At 39.0% G+C, this 16751-nt stretch overlaps 2 protein-coding genes and 1 long non-coding RNA gene across 3 annotated transcripts; all 3 read right to left on the bottom strand.

Annotated features, from left to right (window-relative positions):
- Positions 1–694: 694 nt before the first annotated feature.
- LOC121639737 (tripartite motif-containing protein 16-like) lies at positions 695–3141 on the bottom strand. The gene has a single exon (XM_041985201.1). It carries the CDS (start codon positions 3016–3018, stop codon positions 1348–1350), a length of 1671 nt encoding a protein of 556 aa, XP_041841135.1. The 5' UTR covers positions 3019–3141; the 3' UTR covers positions 695–1347.
- A 1206-nt stretch (positions 3142–4347) lies between these two features.
- On the bottom strand, positions 4348–4737 carry LOC121639841. The gene is made up of 2 exons (XR_006010259.1): positions 4497–4737; positions 4348–4419 (listed from the first exon to the last, which is right to left on the bottom strand). It is a non-coding gene; the product is annotated as an uncharacterized LOC121639841 (long non-coding RNA).
- Positions 4738–14129: 9392 nt separating this feature from the next.
- LOC121640345 (tripartite motif-containing protein 16-like) lies at positions 14130–15732 on the bottom strand. Its single transcript, XM_041986058.1, has 2 exons — positions 15728–15732; positions 14130–15650 (listed from the first exon to the last, which is right to left on the bottom strand). Exons 1-2 carry the CDS (start codon positions 15730–15732, stop codon positions 14558–14560), a joined length of 1098 nt encoding a protein of 365 aa, XP_041841992.1. The 3' UTR covers positions 14130–14557.
- Between the last annotated feature and the right edge of the window lie 1019 nt (positions 15733–16751).

The following is a 16751-nucleotide window of genomic DNA, read 5'->3' on the forward strand; positions in this document are numbered from 1 at the left end:
TGGACAGATTTAACTTTGCAGCTTTGATGTTAGAAATCTGAAGACGAGCTGGAAGTGAGGTCTGGAGCAACTTCTACAAAGATGAGAACATGTAAAAAGTTCAGATTCTTGTAAATGATTAGTATTTGTCTCCTCAGAATGAAAGTGGGTCATAATGAGTCACCTGACTGCTGATCTGTGTGCATGTGTATTTGTGTGATGCTGCATGTGTGCAGGGACGGCTGCAGGATGGAGAACGTACAGAAGAACGTGGGCAGCAGGAAGTTTGCCTTCAGCAGCGTCTAGCTCCTCACCTTCCCCAAACTCTACAGACCTCCAGACGGCAGCTACGGATAGACTCACCACTGTTTCTGCACGTTTTATATAAGAAGATTGTGTGTTTTCTCATGTCATGTGTGTGTTGTCTTGTAAATGTGAGTAGATGAGATGTTTCTGAAGATGAGGAGCCTCTGTGCTGTTGATTGTGGCTGCAGATGTTTGAATTACAAACATGTTTCTGCAATAAATGAAGACTTGTACACCAAACAGTCCTCCTGACGTCAGTCATTGAAGCACCATGCAGGTAGAAAATCATCTGAAACTTCACAATTTCTTTCAAGGAAGCAGGTGAGGAAAGTTCGTAGAGATTAAAGATGATTTAGTGTCATCAGAACATGAAGATACATAAACACATAAAAACAAAGAGTCTGCAGAGAATTTAATATTTTATTTTCCTTTTCCACCAAAACATTGTGCATGTCGTATGTTTGATTCCCACTCTTCAAATTTACAGAACAGCTTCAGTCCAAAATTCATGAATCAATCAGTAGATTCAAGTTTAAATAAAACAACAAATTTTAACTATAATACTGTGACCACAGAATCGTGAATTTATCTGATAAAAAGAATAAAATATGTAGAAAAATAACTAAACTGAGGATAAATCCCAAAAACATTACCCTTTTTATTTTTATTGATCATGTAAATCATCAGTTTGTCACATTAATCAGTAAAATAATGACTGATGTCCTGATTGATGATCATGATCATTACTGTTTACATCACCTCATCTGTACATCCATTAGAACAACAACAACATTTGCTCTGACAAACCAATAAATGTAAATGAATTAGTTTAGGTGAATAAAATGCTTATGAGCAGTGATAGCCTCCATGGCTGAACAGACACAGGAAGGAGCTCCACCCAAACAAACCCAAACATCCACAAAACAACAAACAAGAAGATGTCAGAGAACCACCCAGAAAGTGTGATTGACAGCTGAAGAAATGACTCAACAATGATGGAGACCAAATAAACTGGAAACTAAAATACACATTTTAACCATCTGAGCCTTAAATGACTTCTGTTTATTTTGGTTTTATGAACTCAGCAGAGTCTTTTAAGTAAAGGAACCGAACTCCAGCATAGAGCGGCTGAGTGAATGTGGTCTGGACTCTGTGGAGGAGAGTCCTGGTTTTAGAGACGCTGTAGAAAGACAGAATACCTGCTCTGTGGTCCAGATACACTCCTATTCTGGAGGAAGGAGGACCTGAGACTGGAGTGTAGACTTTCTTATAAGAAAATATATAACTGTGTGCATCACAGTGTATTGACCAAGATTTGTCATTGATTCCAAATAAACATTCATCTGAGTTTTCTGCTCTGCTGATGTTCTTGTAGGCGACTGCTACATAAACTCCTCCTCCTCTCCACTCCACCTCCCAGTAACAACGTCCAGTCAGACTCTCTCTGCTCAGGACCTGACATCGAAAAGTGAATCTGTCTGGATGATTAGAATAAGACTGTTGTTGATTCATTACTGTTACCTTTGTATTTCCCCCAGATAATAACAGATATGTGTTTGCTGTGTTTGGATCCAGTGTGATTTGTCTTGAATATTTTAGGAAGTCAGCTCTGCTCTTTGGTTCTGGTTCAGGCAGTAAAACATCCACTTCAGTGACTGCCAGTGAGATGTTTGTCCATTTCTCTGTCAGGATGTCCTGTAGTTTATCTCTGGTCTCTGACACAGCTGCTGTCACATCCTCAAAGTATCTGAGAGGACGAATATTGATGCTGGATGAGTGTGTAGACTCACTGAGTGCTGACAGTGAGGGGTAGTTGTGTAGAAACTGATTGTGATCCTCTGTGTGTGAGAGCTGCTCCAGCTCGCCGTCTTTCCTCTTCAGCTCAGTGATCTCCTGCTCCAGCTTCTCCTGAAGCTCTTTGACTCGACTCACTTCAGTTTCCTGCTGGGATCTGATCTGCTGCTTCACATCATAGCTTCTTTTCTGGATGAGACGGATCAGCTCAGTGAAGATCTTCTCACTGTCCTCCACTGCTTTATCAGCGGAGCCATTGATGGCCTCCACCTCCTGTTGAAGCAGCTTCACATCTTTCTCTCCGTCCTGGATTCTCTGCTGGATTTGTTGTCGACTCATCTCCAGCTCCTTCTGCTTCTCAGCTCTTTCTGCTGCAGCTGAGACTGTTTCATGACCTTTATGTTCATCCATTAAGCAGAGATAACAGATACTCTGCTGATCAGTACGACAGAAAATCTTCATCACCTCATCATGACGAGAACAGATGTTCTGTTTCAGGCTCTTGAAGGGATTGACTAACTTGTGTTTTTCGAATGCTGGAGATTCATGATGTTGGAGGTGTTTCTTACAGTAAGAAACCAGACAGACCAGACAGGACTTGATGGCTTTCAGCTTCCTCCCAGTACAGACATCACAGGCCACATCTTCAGGTCCAGCATAGCAGTGATCAGCTGGAGCAGCTTGGAGTCCAGTCTTCTTCAGCTCCTCCACTAACTCTGCTAACAGGATGTTTTTCTCCAGGACAGGCCTCGGTATGAACGTTTTCCTGCACTGAGGACAGCTGTGGATTCCCTTCTGATCCTCTTCATCCCAGTGGGTTTTAATACAGTCCATACAGTAGCTGTGTCCACACGGAATAGCCACCGGATCCTTCAGTAGATCCAGACAGATTGAACAAGAGAATTTTTCAGAATCCAGCTGAACTCCTTTCTGCGCCATTTCAGCTCTCAGTAACAACACGTTCTTAGTTTCACTTCCTTACAAGTGAAACTACCTTCAGATCTGATTTAAACAGCATGTGTTTCGTCTCTTCCACTTCAGCACATGCTGGTTACACCATCTTCAGACTTGTAGATCTGAAGGGGCGGGAACCAGGAAATAAGTGAACAGAGAGGAGCTGCTGTGTTTCACATCCGTAAAGGGGAGGAGGAGTTATTAGGTTTTTATTTACAGGAAGAGGAGCAGTTAGACTAAACACACCCTTTACTCTTTAATTTATTCTTATATAATCCTTCTTTTTATGTAACAAAAAGGGAAAATTTTTAAAATGCTGTTTGACTCTTATTAGGAGGGAAATTAATTCCCAAATGTCTGAGTTTAGAGATGGATCAACACATTTCTGTTTTCTGTCAAACATTTGGTTTTAAAAACCAAATAAATAATCAGTATAAAATTTATAAAGATTTACTGTCAAACTTGGATTTATATGTTTTATTTGAACATTAATACATTTTATTAGGGTTGTCAAAATTCTTTTATCAGATTAATCACAACTTTTAAATAAATTAATTATCACAGCTTTCAAATTGATCATGATTAATCACCATTCGCAAGTTTTTATGACTCAAATTTGCCTGTTTTTACTGTATTGTATCAACAGAATGAGCCAACGCTTAAAATATTTACTGTTAACTGACCATCTCTTGTGTAAATGTCACATGTCCAATGGTCGGTAAATGCAGCATGTAATATACCTCTATGTTTTGTTCTAAATCATCTCTACCATGTTCTAGATCATAATTTAGAATTTATAAATCTCACCAACTGTCTCCATGGTGATAATTTGTCAAAACCATTTAAGTTAAACTGATAAAACTGATGATCTGGATAAAAACATGTTTTTCCTTTTATCATTGAAGTGTTAGTGTTTGTGCAACAGTGATAAAAGTACTACAGTAGCATCACCCACAATAAACACCTGTGAAAGGATTGGCAATTGGTTTGTTTTACAAGTTTTTCTTCACTTTTTTACATCACATGATCACTTTAGTTGTAATAATCTGTTCAATACGTCATAAAACCAAGACCTAAAAAAGGTCTTATTCATTCCCCATTTTTCCTGGTCAGTGCTTTTGCCTGGCCCCCAATCAAAATGTTTCTAGACTCGCCCCTGCAAGTATAAACCATGTCTACCACCAGCCTATTGTGTTAGAGAAGGTCCTGCCAAAAACAATACTTTGAGGTGATGGTGTAAACCATGAACCGCTAGTTTCTGTCACGGTCAGGGACCATAGAGAGGAAGAGGACCCAAATGCAGAACACACAGAGTTAAGGGATGAAATGAACATTGTTATCCACCTTTTCACGAATATGCGGGAGGCTTGGTCCAGGTCCAGGAAACTCTTTTTAAGAGAGGGCGGAGGGTTAGTGTGGATCTGAGAAGATGTTTGGTAATGACAGCAAGATCAGTAGCTTACTATGATCCGGTGGTTGTCTGATGGTGGAGGGTAAAGCCAGGGAATGATCTCTGGTTGAGGTGGATGAGTTAGGTGGCAGGGCGAGCAGGCAGACACTAACAGCAGGTGGTAGGCTGGCAGAAAGACATGTCCTGACCCAGAGTTGCTTGTAAGTCTCCAAGGTATGAACATCAAAATGCTGAGGAGTAGAGATAACAAGGTGAGTTACTTGCAAAGAGACACAAGAAAATCACTGGAGCTGGCCTGATTACCACGCAGCAAAGAGAGACAATCTGGCAAAGACTGGAGCTCCCGCTTGTCCTTAAATAGCAGGGTGTTGAACAGGATAACGAGCAGGATGATGAGATGCAGGTGGGGTCAATTGAAGCTCCAGACTCCAGCCTGAGTCCCCATGGCAACTTGCTCAGCCCTACCTGCAAACTCAGACACACACACAGAGCAAAACCATGACAGTTTCCTCCTTCTCAGCTGAACAATAATCAAACACAAAAAGAGAGAAAACCCCACAAGGACCAATTGATGACAACCAATGCAAATGGAAGGATGACAACAAGATGCATTTGTGACAAGATCTGCAAGAACCTGTGTGGCCTTAATATAAATCAGTTGAAGATGAAGTGCTTGGTGCAGCAGCCCACAATGCATTGCACAGAATTGGACCATGGTGAGATGCAGGAGTCTGGCCTAGAATCACCCCTCTTCCAAGCACCAGGGGCCTTATTTATAAAACTGGCGTAGGTACAAAAACCGGCGTACGCCAAATATAGTCAACGTTTGGGATTCATAAAAACCAAACTTAAAGGAAAAATGTTCCGACTTCCACAGCAACTCTGACCCAGGCGTACGCACAAAATCTGGGAAAACAGGAAACTGCGACACCAACGGTCCAGAATAAAATTGAGGAAATGGTGTGAAATGTGAGACATTTGTACACAATCCACTATTTCCTTTCACACCTCGTTAGATAATAAAGCTGTTTGCAGAAATAAATAAAAACGCACATTTCATATTAATTCTCCGAAGATGGCAAACTTGGGGGGAAAAACAGGATTTTCAGGAAAAGGGGAGATTATATTAATAAGAACCTCAACCACTAAAATATGTTCTGTCATTGTGAAACAAAACTTACATGTTATAAAACACATTCAGCTAAATAAGGTGACAGTCTGCTGCCAGCATGTCAGAAAGTCGTTCAGCAGAGCGGGAAGCAGACTGGAGGCTGGAGGTCTAGAAGTGATGCAACGCTAATGAAACACACAAGAGGTGGATTTCCTTTTATTTATTTATTCTTACGTATTCTTTTTTTCTACCAATTTCTGTCAAGACGGTCTTTATTTCCCACAACTCCTATAGTCCATCTGGTTATAAGCGGTGATTGTGTCCCTCTGCACCACCCACCCAGCTGAAGCACCCAGCAACTAGAAGAAAAACATTATTTAACACTAAATAAACTGCTACCAATCTCAGATGTAACTGTACATATTTATTTTATTAATTAAAACAAATTACCAGAATCATTACTGTAATTTTGCAGACACTTTTCTCCAAAGAAATTCACAACTCCTGGTATTGCTTGACGGATACTCTACCGACCGAGATATCCAGCCACGTATTCTGATGCCTCTGGCGTATCTTGCCTTCTGAAACTGCCCTGACAAGATCTGCCTCCTGTTACCACTATGGAGAGAACAAGGAAGCACACTGAATTTCTGGCTAACCTATTTCTGTTTACCAGGGAATTACTTGGAAGCAAGTGTGGTGGACGTCTCTTCTTTACTCCAAGGGGAGGTAGACCAGTTTCTCCATGCCACACTGCAGGACCCTATGAGAGATCAGGAACTGGTTCAATCAACCAGTTTCAAAAGTCCAGTTTGACATGAGGGAGCTGAGCTCGACGAAAAACCAAGACGTGGTGAAAGCAGCCAGATCCAGCTCAACCCCTAGCCCATGCAGGATTACTTAAAAGGTTTATAAGCTCTGCTGTTTCTTGCTCCATCTTCTCTGGAAACTTCTAAAACCAATCTGGGCTGGGGAGCAATAGAGATACGCTGAAGGGTTTTGGATTTCCCAGGTAGAAAAGTCCAAAAGCCTTGAGCAGTTCACATCTATCTCACTGCTTAGTGCCGAAAGCAAGATTTTAGACCTGGCAAATGCATATGGGTCAATACCACACAAGCTGAAAGAGTCTACATTAAACCAGCACCATGTTCCCAGTTAGATCAAGGACCTCATCTTAGACTATTAATACAACTTCAGATTGAGAGTCACTTCTGGACTTCTGGTTTAACATGAAACTCATTTATTAGGCTCTTTTTTTCTTACTTGTCCTGTCCAGTATTGTAGCAAGCAGAAAAAGAGGAGACAAAGATCTGGCCCAATGATGCTGGTCCATATATTTAGAAACTGGTAACATACCAGAAGTTTCAGCATGTCGTCTGTGGGAAGCAGAAAAGGATTTAATGTGAGGCAAAATAATCTCTTATACGTCTTATACTATTCAATTCAATTCAATTCTTTATTTCAGACTCATTTTTTTCATTCATTATTTCAGACAATTTGGTCAATATTAAAAACAAACACAAAACCAAACAGACCAAAAAAAAAAAAAAACAAACAAAAAAAAAAAAAGAAAAACTTATCCATCAAGGGACCTTCAGTACCACTCTGTGGTAATATGTGTTACTAGAATTAGAAGTAAGAGTTAAATAATTAGAGGATGCCTTTAGTGTTTCACCAGTTGAACAAATGCTGGACCAAATTAGGAAGACTAGACTATAATGAAACAAAATAAGAGAAAAAGTTTCTGGTGCACAGATTACGCTTGCAGACGTTTGAACATGTTAATAAGTTAATAAATATGGAAGATTTTGGCTGACCATTTAAGGACACACTTCCGTACATTTATTTTTATTAAAAGATTGCAGTTAATTTTCTGTCATTTTCACATTCACAGAGTTCATCTTGTGGGCCAGATTGGACCCTCAGGTGGGCTGGTTTTGGCCCCCAGGTCATATGTTTGATATGTCTGACTTCGAATATAGATCCTAGTTGCAGTAGATGGCTGACCTTCCTGGTTCTGTTCGATGTTTCTTCCTGTTTAAATGGAGTTCTTCCTCTCTACTTAAAACCAGTTTACTGTCATTTGGCGCCAATAAAAACAAGTTTTCACTCTGTAGAAGCTGAAACAGACTTTTACATTTAAAACATGTTAATTTATTTACTTCATTTGAACTTATTAGATTTCAAATAAAAATGAATAATAAACTGGGTTTTATTCTCTTTCATTGCAGGATTAATAAAATACTCCAAATACTGATGATGTCATTCTGGTTGTACTTGATAATAACTGAATGTAATGATACAAAAACACATAAAAACAAAGACTTTACAATGAATTTAAAAACATTTTTTTTTTCTTTAACATCAAAACATTGTACATGAATACAAATGTACCGTTCTTCTCACACGTTTGATTTCCTGACATCACATCATCATTTATACCGAAAGAATCATTTCAACAATCCAGAAACACATTAAAAACAAGAAATTCAGTCAACACAGAAAGCATCAATGTGGACCAAACAATGAACTCATCATGATGCAGATAAGTCTGGATAGACTGAAGATTAAAGAAAATAAAAAAAGAAATCATCTTAAATTTAACTATAAAACTGTATCCAGACACAAACATATTTTTTTTAAATAAAACAAAGATACAATTTGTGGAATAATAACTAAGTTGAGGATAAATTCCAAAACCATCACCATTTTAATCTTTAGTGATCATTTAAATCATCAGTTTAATGACTCAGTAACGACTGATAGTTTCACTTCTTTTCATCAGAAACTAGATTTTCAGCTTTTGTCAAAAACTCATGAATTATTAAATAAATTCAAGATTAAAGAAAACAAAAAAGAATCATCTTAAATTTTACTACAAAATTGAATCCAGACACAAACATTATTTTTTTAATAAAACAAAAAGAAAATAAGTTGAACAAGAACATTTTAGGGTGGCTCAAGAGCCCCTAAAAAAGCACAATGATGCCCATGGAGCGAATTATTAATATATTTAAGGTGTAGTTGAAAATAAAACATCAGAAACTCCAGACGATAGAGAAATTTCATGTAATATGCATTAACAAAGTAAATGTGTTTTTTTAAAACCATGTAAGGTGGACACAGATGGCCAGTATAGGGCAGAGGGTTGGCCCACATCTATTTCAGTTTAATGAACTGAGGAGTAGATTCATACCTAGGAAATGACAATCCTGAGCCGTAAGGTAGAACGTTTTCCTCAGAAAGTTCGGAGCTGAGCACAAGCTCCGTGATCACCGCCATAAATCAGCACTAACAACATCTTACTTTGAAAGTGGTGGTATGTGATCGCGCTACACCAATCAGAGGCCAGCTTCTGGTAAACAGAAAAGAAACATTGCTGCCTCCTTGGATTCACTGAGCAGCACCGATAGAGAGGAAAATTTCCCAAAATCATTGATATCGGACAGACATGAGCTGAAACCGGATTATACACAAAGACATGTTCATGAAGAACGATGAGGCAAATAGATTGGAAAGCAAAAGTGTCTTAAACTACATTTGATTACTTGCTAACTTGCCTGTGCTTTTCTTTAGAGAACAGAACCTCTGGTCTGCATTTGTTAAATGGCTGTAGATTTCCTTTAGTACTCTGGAAAAGGATTATAATGAATGTGTAAATAATAATAAACCTTATGCTGATGTAATTGTTGTCAAGTTTATTAACACAATAAACACTTATTTAATTCAAGTCAATTGAACAATTTGCCATGTCAACTTTGTTTATAAAGGATTTTACTGAACAAAAGTGCTCAACAGAAAACAGCCAAGAACGTTAAAAAAAAATGTAAAATGACAAAACAATAAAAGCTAAACAAATACAAAAACAAACAAACAAAAAAAACAATAAGAGTTAAAAAAAAAGCAACTCATACTGGTTGAAACACAGATGAAAATAAAAACGCTGTCAGGGTTTTCTTGTCATCCATGTAATTTTTAAATGTCCATCCAATCTCTCTTTGCTATTGAAGACCTATTTTGTGATTATGAAGAATGTGACACCAGGGTGTTTTTACATTGTTTTTTACATTGTGTTTATGTTGCATGCTGCAGCAGTGCAAGCACCAATGCAAATAAAAATACTTTTTTTTTAAATTTATTAAAGGAATTTAATCACTGATGTGGGAATTGGGTCTAAAAGGCAAGTTGTTGTGTTAAGCTGGAAGTAAACTCCACCCAGCATCTTTGCATCAACCAGGACAAAACTCTCCAGTGTTTCCTCGGGTAAAAGCAAAGCTTCAGGTCTGTTTAAATCAAAAGGTTGTTTGGATAAAAGGATGGATCTAATAAAATTTATTTTCCTTCTGAAGTGGCATGCAATGTCCTCACATGCAGCATCTGATGCAGGCATGAAAGACTTATTAAAACTTGTGTTTATTAAAAGATCTATTGTTTTAAAAAGAAATTTGGGGTTATTTTTGTTTTCTGCAATAAGATTGGAAAAATGAAGTGTTCTGGCTTGTTTAACTGTTTTATTGTAGGTTTTAAGTTTTTCCTTAAAAATTTCTAAATAAATGATTAATTTTGTTTTCCTCCATTTCCTCTTTGCTCTTCTGCAATGTCTTTTGATTACTTTGATTTGCTCATTCCTCCACGGTGTTGTTGGTTTGGATTTTATTATTTTAGTTTTGAGAGGAGCTACAGCATCAATAGCTGACCTAAGTTTGCTGTTAAAATGATCCACAATAAAAATCACATGATGCAGGTAAAATCTGAGCAGGAGTTTGGTTTAAAATTTCAAAAAAATTTGCAGCAACTTCAGAAGTACTATATCGTTTCCTCACAGTTCTCACTGAGGCCTCCTGTTGGCTAAAAGTGGTGATGTTAAAAAACACACAGTAGTGATCTGACACAGCCAAGTCAACAACAGAGGGCACACCAGTGGACAGACCATAGGTTATGACCAGGTCCAGTGTGTGTCCTCTGTTGTGAGTAGGCTGTGTGACATGTTTGAAATCTAAACAGTTTAAAAGATTTAAAAACTCCTCTGCAAAAGCCTCAGATCTGTTGTCAATGTGTAAGTTAAAATCACCAGTTATTAAAATTTAACTGTATTTTGAGTGTATAACAGTTAAAAAGTCAGAAAATTCTTGTATAAAGGAGGAGGGAGGATTGGGTGGTCTATAAACAGTCACAGATACAAGAGATGGGTTGCTAAAAACAAAGCATGATATTCAAATGATGCGTAATTATCTATAAACAATATTTTCGTTAAGATTGATCCTCAAGCAACTGATGCAGTTCTACTGGGATTGGGATGAATGAAAGAAATATGTGACCGAGGGTGTTTGTAATGCCTATTTGTGACGAGTACTGGTATATGATAGTGAAGAAGGTCGGATTGGACTAGGGATGAGTTCTGGCTGCGATGTCAATCCGTGCATAATTTGCAGGAGTGGAGTGTGAGATAGATTTTCATGGAAATGAGTTGTGTTCCCATTTGTTGTGGACGAATGCCATCTGATTTAAAGAGGTATGGTCTCTTGTAAAAGGTTGAGAAGTTGTCAACACATGGAAAGTTAATGGAGTTTCAGAAACCTTTAATCCCTTTGAGATCTGATCCAGCAACATTTTTAAATAGGGAATGGGACCAATCAGCTGTTAGATTTCAGCACAGGTTGGTTACACCCATCTTTAAACTTTTAGATCTGAAAAGGAAGGAACAAGGAAATATGTGGACTGGCTGGATCTGCTGTGCTTCTTAGAAAGAAAAGTTATCAGACTTTGATTCTAGGAAGAGCAGTGTTTAGTAGAAAATGTGTGTTTAACTTTTTGACAACAGCTGTTGGGGGTTACCAAAATAAAACTCATCTGAATCTGTGATTCTGCATCAGGTTAAAAAATATTAAAATGTTTCAGAAAGTAGAAAACTATCAGTAGAAAGTCTGGAGTCTAAAGCTCAGAAGATAGCGAAGTGCAAGCAGGGTGCATTTATTGAACCAGCATCAAAAACACCGTACAAATGATTGAGTCAAGACTCATGTTACTCTCCCAGACTCCTGTTTTTATACAGTTCTTGGACCCTTGTCCCCTAATGTTTATGCATCCTTCTCAGATTACGTTAAAGCTTTTCAGATATACTAATCTAATTGTGTACTAAAACCCTTACTCAGCATTTTTAAGAGGGTTACTACCCCCCTGTGTGGTGTCCAGGTCACCTCCCACATGGCAGCTCACATCACGTTTCCTTTGTCCTTTACTCAAAGTCACATGGCATTTGGGCCCCCTTCTAACTACATTATACAGTAAATACAGAAATGAATTATCATTGATCATATTTATGTATTGATTATCCATCATTTAACACTTATCACTGATACATACATATCATATAAACCAGCAGTGACGGATCAGGTGCAGCAGGATGATGTAGTCTCAGGTGACGTTGTCCTTCACATTTGCGAAACAGAAGTCCTTTTCCCTTCTTGCTGTGAGGAAGACAGCAAGAAGGCCGCTGGTTCGAATCTCAGCTGGAGGGGGGTTCGAATCTTGAGGGTGGTGGCCTTTCTGTGTGGAGTTTGCATTGTTCTCCCCGTGTGTGCGTGGGTTCTCTCTGGGTACTCCGGCTTCCTCCCACCGTCCAAAGACATGCATGTTAGGTTAATTGATGACTCTAAATTCTCCCTAGGAGTGTGTGTGTGTGTGTGAATAGTTGTTTGTCCCCTATGTGTTGGCCCTGCGATGGACTGGTGACCTGTTCAGGGTGTCCCCTGCCTCTCACCTGTTAATGCTGGGATAGGCTCCAGCTTACCCGCGACCCGTCATGGAATAAGAGCTACAGAGAATGAATAATGAACGAAAGTCCTTTTCCCACTCTTCGTGAAAATAATAAGTTTTTTGCCTCTTACTGGTATGACTGAACTCTGCCATTTTTACCAAAAGCCTGGTCTGCCTGTGCCTCCTCCCTCTGGCCACCCCGTTCAAATCACATTTAGCAGCACAGCTCGAACATTTGATTGGCAGCTAGTTGAAAAAAAAAAAAAAAAAAAAAAGGTTTGATATCGAAAGGAGGCAAGACATCTGTAAATTTGATTGGATTAATATTTTTTTTTTTTTACCAGTTTTTCCTAAATGACAAATCGTTTTTTGTGTTATCATTATTATTATTATTATTATTACTTTTATTATTATTGGAGAGTGACTGGAAAGGTGTTGGAGACCCCTGCTCTATTTTATGCTAACGCAATTTAGCACGTGAAATTAGCGCTAGCAACTTACTATGTGTGAATGATCTTCGCTCGTCATCATGATGTTTGCTGGTGTTATGTTCTTCGTCCTCCATAGCCTGTATATAAAAGAACCGTCCTCTCACAAACTGGCAACCAGCGCGAAACTCTCTAAGGACGAGGGGGATGCTGTCCGTATTTTTCTCTTTCGACTGCAGTTCTGATTTGAAACACTAGGTGTCAATGCTACTTATTTTGCCTTTAATCACTGGAAATGTTTCATATCTCATCAGCATTCCTGAATCACACTCACACACAAACATACACAGGAACTTATCTGGCCTAGAAAGAACATTCATAGCAGCAAGAGATGATGAATAGAGCAAATTTTCTCCCTTCATGTCTTCTACACAATTCATTTTCATTCTAAAGTACAGAGATGAGAACACAAATTCAATTTTGATCCTCAGTTAAATTCTTAGTTGTTTTAAAAACTTGAAATTCTGATGTTTTAACTAATTTTATTACAGGTTGCTTAGCAAGAGGATAACAAGACAAAGTAGAAACATGAATTCATTCATTCATTCTTTCATTCATTTATTCATTCATTCATTCTCTGTACTGCTTAGTCCATAAAGGGTCGAGGGTAGGCTGGAGCCTATCCCAGCATTATCAGGTGAGAGGCAGGGTCCATCACAGAAGTCGAAAACAATTTTAAGGAAAACATCCATTTGTGGTCATTTGTATATAAAATCCATGTGCAAAAAGATCTCTATGAAGAGATAATGGCCAAAGAAGAAAGTCTTTATTGATCTGTTTTATTCCATCTGTATATTTAAGTCTTTTCATTTTAGTTTCGATATACAGTATAATCCTCCATCTGGGCAGAAAGACAGAGCAGAGTATAAAATTAACAAGTCGCTGCACGACATGACTTGTTGACTTTAGCTAACACGTTAGCACAGCAACAACAAGCACCCACCAGCTCACAAGCGCCCCCTCATGGTGAGGTAAAGTTCTGTCTGCTTCCCTTTATTAGTTTTTTCTGCAGTTTATTGTCCAATCAGCAAGAATAATTGTCACACACTTATATTAAAGACATTACATAGACTGTAGAAAGTCATGGTGTATAATAAATCTTTCTGTAAACTTTACGTTGTCACCAGCAAATACAAATGTACCGTTCTTATCACATGTTTTATTTCCACTCCTCAACTTTACAGAACAGCTTCTGTCCACGACTCACAAATCAATCAATAGATTAAAGATCTAGACAAATTTTAACTATGAAACCGTGACACACAATCATGTATATATTTGATAAAAAGAATAAAATATGCAGAATAATAACTAAACTGAGGATAAATCCTTAAACCACCACCTTTTCATCTTTATTGATCATGTAAATCATCAGTTTGTCACATTAATCAGTAAAATAATGACTGATGTCCTGATTGATGATGATCATGATCTTTACTGTTTACATCACCTCATCTGTACATCCATTAGAACAACAACATTTGCTCTGACAAACCAATAAATCTAAATGGAATTAGTTTAGGTGAATAAAATGCTCATGAGCAGTGATAGCCTCCATGGCTGAACAGACACAGGAAGGAGCTCCACCCAAACAAACCCAAACATCAACAAAACAACAAACAAGAAGATGTCAGAGAACCACCCAGAAAGTGTGATTGACAGCTGAAGAAATGACTCAACAATGATGGAGATAAATAAACTGGAAACTAAAATACACATTTTAACCATCTGACCTTAAATGACTTCTGTTTATTTTGGTTAAATAAACTCAGCAAAGTTGCCATAAGGATCTTTAAAATAGTAGTTAAAAAACCGAAGTCCAGCATAGAGCGGCTGAGTGAATGTGGTCTGGACTCTGTGGAGGAGAGTCCTGGTTTTAGAGACGCTGTAGAAAGACAGAATACCTGCTCTGTGGTCCAGATACACTCCTATTCTGGAGGAAGGAGGACCTGAGACTGGAGTTTGAATTTCATTGTGATAAAATGTGTAACTGTTTTTCTCACAACGTAATGACCAAGATTTGTTATTAAATCCCAATTTACATTCATCTGAATCTCCTGCTCTCCTGATGTTCTTGTAGGCGACTGCTACATAAACTCCTCCTCCTCTCCACTCCACCTCCCAGTAACAACGTCCAGTCAGACTCTCTCTGCTCAGGACCTCCCACCAATGAGTGAATCTGTCTGGATGACTAGAAAAAGACTGTTCTTCATTTGTTACTGTTGCTTTTCTGTTTCCCTCAGATAATGACAGGAGTGTGTGTGCTGTGTTTGGATCCAGTGTGATTTGTCTTGAATATTTTAGGAAGTCATCTCTGCTCTTTGGTTCTGGTTTTGGTTTTGGTTTAGGTAGTGAAACGTCCACATCAGTGGCTGCCAGTGAGACGTTTGTCCATTTCTCTGTCAGGATGTCCTGTAGTTTATCTCTGGTCTCTGACACAGCTGCTGTCACATCCTCAAAGTATCTGAGAGGACGAATATTGATGCTGGATGAGTGTGTAGACTCACTGAGTGCTGACAGTGAGGGGTAGTTGTGTAGAAACTGGTTGTGATCCTCTGTGTGTGAGAGCTGCTCCAGCTCGCCGTCTTTCCTCTTCAGCTCAGTGATCTCCTGCTCCAGCTTCTCCTGAAGCTCTTTGACTCGACTCACTTCAGTTTCCTGCTGGGATCTGATCTGCTGCTTCACATCAGAGCTTCTTTTCTGGATGAGACGGATCAGCTCAGTGAAGATCTTCTCACTGTCCTCCACTGCTTTATCAGCGGAGCCATTGATGGCCTCCACCTCCTGTTGAAGCAGCTTCACATCTTTCTCTCCGTCCTGGATTCTCTGCTGGATTCGTTGTCGACTCACCTCCAGCTCCTTCTGCTTCTCAGCTCTTTCTGCTGCAGCTGAGATTTTTTCAAATTCATCTTCTAAAATCTTCATCACCTCATCATGACGAGAACAGATGAGCTGCTGGAGATTCTTGGAGGGCTCCACCAGCTTGTGTTTCTTTAACTGAGCTACGTCATAATGAGGTTGGAGGTGTTTCTCACAGTAAGAAACCAGACAGACCAGACAGGACTTGATGGCTTTCAGCTTCCTCCCAGTGCAGACATCACAGGCCACATCTTCAGGTCCAGCATAGCAGTGATCAGCTGGAGCAGCTTGGAGTCCAGTCTTCTTCAGCTCCTCCACTAACTCTGCTAACAGGATGTTTTTCTCCAGGACAGGCCTTGGCATGAACGTTTTCCTGCACTGAGGACAGCTGTGGATTCCCTTCTGATCCTCTTCATCCCAGTGGGTTTTAATACAGTTCATACAGTAGCTGTGTCCACAGGGAATAGTCACCGGATCCTTCAGTAGATCCAGACAGATGGAACAAGTGATTCTTTCTGAATCCAGCTGAACTCCTCTTTGTGCCATTTCAGCTCTCAGTAACAAAGACTGCGCCCTTTCTTCTTTCTTATACTGGAAACTAGTTTGACATCTGAACCAACAACATTTATTTGTACAGTAAACGTGACCAATCAGCTCAGCATATGTTGGTTACACCCATCATCAACATGTAGGTCTAAAGGGGAGGGAACAAGGAAATATGTGGACAGACTGGACCTGCTTTGTTATATAACAGGAAGAAGAAGGAGGAGTCATCAAGTTTTTATTGCAGGTAGAGGAGCAGTTTTATCCAACTCTCTGTGCTTCAGCTTTATTCTCTTATTGTTTCATAGCCAGATATTTATTTTAGGAGTTGGTGGAGACCAAATATGAAGCTAAAAGACACAAAGTCTTGGATTTTAGAGGCAGTTTTCACCTCCTCATTCAAACATGAGTCCTGACAGATAACAAGTGGACAGATCCAGCTATGTCAGCTCACATTCAAATTCAAATTCAAAACCTTTATTGTCAATATACACAGTAGCCCAACAAGATTGCTAGGCACTCCGATTACGTAAAACACACAGAGGCAATG

This window comes from Melanotaenia boesemani, chromosome 5, assembly GCF_017639745.1.
Source record: "Melanotaenia boesemani isolate fMelBoe1 chromosome 5, fMelBoe1.pri, whole genome shotgun sequence".
Classification (NCBI taxonomy): Eukaryota; Metazoa; Chordata; class Actinopteri; order Atheriniformes; family Melanotaeniidae; genus Melanotaenia; species Melanotaenia boesemani.